This window comes from Haplochromis burtoni, unplaced genomic scaffold (assembly GCF_018398535.1).
Source record: "Haplochromis burtoni strain Fernald_Lab_line unplaced genomic scaffold, NCSU_Asbu1 Contig_148, whole genome shotgun sequence".
Taxonomy (NCBI): Eukaryota; Metazoa; Chordata; class Actinopteri; order Cichliformes; family Cichlidae; genus Haplochromis; species Haplochromis burtoni.
This window is the reverse complement of record NW_024582509.1, coordinates 1,421,921-1,426,157: the sequence shown is the minus strand read 5'-3', so window position 1 is coordinate 1,426,157 and position 4,237 is coordinate 1,421,921. Positions and strand designations below refer to the sequence as shown.

The 4,237-nt window shown below is 47.4% G+C and overlaps 1 protein-coding gene across 1 annotated transcript in view; it reads left to right on the top strand.

The window, feature by feature from the left end:
- The window catches only part of LOC102294979 (rho GTPase-activating protein SYDE1), a gene marked incomplete in the record, with an annotated part of 15,259 nt that overhangs the window by 4,995 nt on the left and 6,027 nt on the right, over window positions 1-4,237 (top strand). The window contains 5 exon segments of the mRNA XM_014336776.2: window positions 963-1,225; window positions 1,831-2,308; window positions 2,391-2,729; window positions 3,028-3,223; window positions 3,723-3,886. Of these exon segments, the coding sequence (XP_014192262.1) occupies window positions 963-1,225; window positions 1,831-2,308; window positions 2,391-2,729; window positions 3,028-3,223; window positions 3,723-3,886 (1,440 nt within the window).

The following is a 4,237-nucleotide window of genomic DNA, read 5'->3' as shown; positions in this document are numbered from 1 at the left end:
CACACACACACACACACACACACACACACACACACACACACACACACACACAGGGTCTGCGCTGAGGGCTGGAACAGTAATCTACATGTATAGGATGTGACAGAGAAACGTTCCACTGTCCTTCACAGCAACAGCTGATCATATGACCATCAATAGGAAATCAGACCTTCAGTCAGAGCCTGCTGCGCTAAACTTCATTTTATTTATTCAGCTTCAAATCAAAACAAAGGTCAGCTGAGAGCGCTTTATATGTCAAAGTAAAAACCCTGTAATATTACAGAGAAACTCCAACATGTCAGAAGGCTGTAGGTGTTGCATACCATGCGAGAGTCAGAGGAGTCATGAAGACAGACAAAGTTGAACTCTGCAGTGAATGCAGGAAATCCCAAAGGTAAATCATAAAGTCCAAAACCAGAGGAAACGCTAGCAGAACACTGGGGTAAGGGGAACAAATGTTCTGTTGAAGGACAGTGACAGGAGGGTAACCAAGTGGAGACAGCTGTGCAGATGGAGACACAGCTGAACCAAATCACAGAGGACTAAAATCAAAGCACGAGGAACACTAACTCTCAAAGCAAAAGAGAAGTGAGCTCACTAAATGAGGACGACACAGATACATTAATGACCAAATACAATAATAATATGCAAAGCAAGGCAACCAGGAATCAAAACAAAATATTTCTACAAACCAAAACTCTAAAAAATGCTGGATAATCTGACACAACCATGAGACAAGAGCAGGCGAGCAACTGTCTTAGCAACAGTGCGAAAGAAAAACTTGTAACAGGAAGAAACCTCCGGCATAACCAGGCTCAGGGAGGGGCAACCACATGTGGAAAAACCCGTTTTGCTTCCTATCATCTGATCTGGACCAGTGTGTGCAGATCAAACTCCACCTCACCACTTTGATAGCGCCAAACGTACTGATCCAGCCCATAATAATAGCTGTTTGTTTACTACAGAGGCTCCAGTCCGGCCCGACAATGTCTTCCAGTCCTCTTCCTCACCATCGTCGCCAACACTTACAGACCCCGACCCCCCATCGCCTCCTCGAAACCATATCACAGTGGCGAAGAAACAGCAGTGGGCGCGTCAGGGCTCTGCAGCTCCACCCACCTTCTTGACCTCAAGCTCCACCATCACACTCTCAGACCAGGAGAGACCCACAGGGATATCTCAGGATGCATCTGGGCAGGCCTTGAGCCATAGGCTGGTGCAAGACAAGGTAATAGCACACTATCTATATGATCGAGCCTTCACACTGCTATTCTCCTTTGTCCCTTCTTTTGCTAATAGTCAGACCTTTACTGCTGCTTCAGTTTTTGTTCTGTCCGCTTTGTTCTTGTCCTGCTAATAATTGGGCTTTATCTTCCTAGTAATCTTTAGTCTTTCTACTTCCACTGCTAAACCTTAATCATTGTTCTTCTCCTGGTAATCCTTAGTCTTTGTCCTCCTGGTAGTTCTCTATCTATGTTCTCCTCCTAGTATTCCTCCAGCTACGATGTCCATGGTGGTTGGGTCCCTTGTTCTTGTTCTGCTGCAGCTTATTGAACCCTTTCCTATGTCTCAATTCAGGTGCCTTCATTAATACGTTCCCACGTATTAAAACAATACAGTGCATGCACTTATTTGTGTTAGGCATGGATTTTTAACAGGGAAAACAGAGAAATATGTGCACTTCCCAGAAATAACAGTTGCAAGGTTGTTGGACAGAGATTGTGCTGCTGGTAGATGGACACCTCCTCCTGGATCTGATGGTGGTTTGACTCCTCACTCTATCTCTTCTCTCCCTTCAGTGATGTGTCCAATCGTTATTGTCATGGTTTGCAGATGCAGCAGTGTGGTGACAGGATGTGCACCAGTCTGGCCTGGGATAAGACCAGTGCGTCCTGTGTTAGCACAACAATGCAACAGGAATCCTACTACCAAGCAGGGGACCCCGCTGAATCTCCCTCCACCTCCGTCAGTGCCAAGCTGTCTGGCCAGCGCGCCTACCTGCAGAGCCTGGATCGCAGCAGCCGAGCCTGGGTGCTTTCTTCAGGAAAGACTGCAGATGAAGTGTGCGACCCTCAGGAGGACAGTGGCAGCAACATCTGGTACAACCCGATCCCCGAGGAGGAGGACTTAGGAGGTCTACGCCGGGACGAGGATGTATGGAAGCGGAGGGCAAAAAAAGATGAGCCTAGTGCTGGAACAGACATTGGCGGAGGTTGTAGCAGTGCCAGTCCACTGGAGGACTTTCAGTGCTCCAGCCTCCCCAATCCAAGTGTCAGTCACCATATCGATGACATCAAAGCAGAAAATACAGGTAAGACTTCCTGTTTCACCTGTTGTCACCACATTGGTCAGGTTTTGTCTTCATTGGCGTTCTTCATCTCACCCTGCTTCAGACTCTCCTCCAGACTCTAGTCCCGCCTCCCAAAAGAAAGGGGGTGTGTCAGGAAGTATGATTGACAGGTTGAGGTCTCCTGGTACGGTAAGAAAACTCTCTCTAAAGATGAAGAAACTTCCCGAGCTGCGCCGGAAACTCAGCCTCCGCTCATCTTCTCGGGCCCATCGGCAAACAAATGACAATAGAGGAAGCGGAGAGGAGTCGGCTGGTAAGAGCACGGCATCATTATTGGCGCTCTCCAACCAGAACGTGATCAGCAAGTATCATCTGGACAGCTCCACCTCTCCAGCCCGACCACAGCGACGGTCATCAAGAGGATGCTCAGCCAGTAAAGGAGGTAAACCGCTCGTGGGGGAGAAGCGGTTAGCTCAGATGTAGAGCAGGAACTTTCATGGCTCTGGGCAGGATTCAGGAGTAAACCGATAGTGAGAATGAGTACACAGTAAATACAAAGCGTCTGTGACTGTATTTCACAGAAATCTGTGTATCTTCCTGATATTTCTGACCTTGCCAGAACCACATTAAGGTCATGGATTCCATCTTCATCCATTTTCAATAAAGCGTGGGGAGTCTCAGCCTCTAAGTGAAATCCAGTGAAAAACTACTATAATAGAACATGTGTGTCTTCCTGTCAGGGTATCTTAGTGACGGGGACTCCCCTGAACTACTGCCACGACAGCAGCCCTCTCAACACGTGATCACCCAGGATGGGCCCTGTGACGTCAGCTCATTCCAGCTGTACGTGGGCTCCGACCCACCGAGATGCAGCCAACGGGTGACGGGTTTACTGACTGTCCACTTGCTGGGGCTGGAGGAGATGAAGACCAGCAGGTATAAACATACCTTCAAGCCTTTAATTCACTTCAACACAGAATCTGAACACAGCAGCATCCAGTGGACATTAAGAGAACTGCAGGTCAACAGTCTAAAGCTCAGACTGGCTGTTTTACCAGCAGCTAATTCATGACTGTATAGGGTATAAATCGTCTGAGTACAGGTCTGATATAAAACATTCTTCTAACCTGGATCTCTGGTATCTGACCAACAATATGTCTGCTGGGGTTACCAGCAGACCATACAAGAAGTCTGAGCTCCAGTTTTAGGAATTTACTTGGATGTTACTGAGTACTAATTAGCAGGTCGTCTGTGTCTATGAGATACACCGGACAGACCTGTACAGTCTAACAAACTAATCCACCCTCTTGGTCACTTCTGGCTCCACTGACAACATTTTTTTGTGAATGTTGTGTTCAAGGGGGCCCCCTGTTGGAGGGTTAGGTTCAGTTTTGGAGCAGTCATTCTCTCTGTCTCTCTGGATGTTCGGTCTCAGGTCAGAGGGCAGTAAGGAAGTCTTCCTGGTGATACAGATTGATGGGGTGACGAGAGCGAGGACTGCCCTCCTGATGCTGCGAGGCTCGGCCCTCCCCTTAAACCACACTTTCCACCTGGAGCTAGAGCGAGCCAGGCAGCTCCGCATAGTGGTATTAACACCAGGTAATACAACAAAGCCGCATTCAGGCAGGACCAATGTTCCCTCTAAGGTTTCACGTGTCTGAGCGAACGCACAAACTCCCTGAGCGTCCCTTTGTCACTGTGAGCAACAGCAGACGTGTGCACTGTGGTCACGCCAGCATCCAATCCATCCAAGTTACATGTTTATTAAAGTAATCAAATTACAGCATTTATGTTAGACTACTTTTAATTAACTGCTTTAGCCCCCTTAAAATGAAAATTAAAAAAAAATCTTGTCCATGTGCAGCATGTTAACACTATTGGAAGGAAAAATAACTTGAACTCCAATTTTGAAAACACAACTTTCTATTTTTATTTGATCACGAGCCCCCC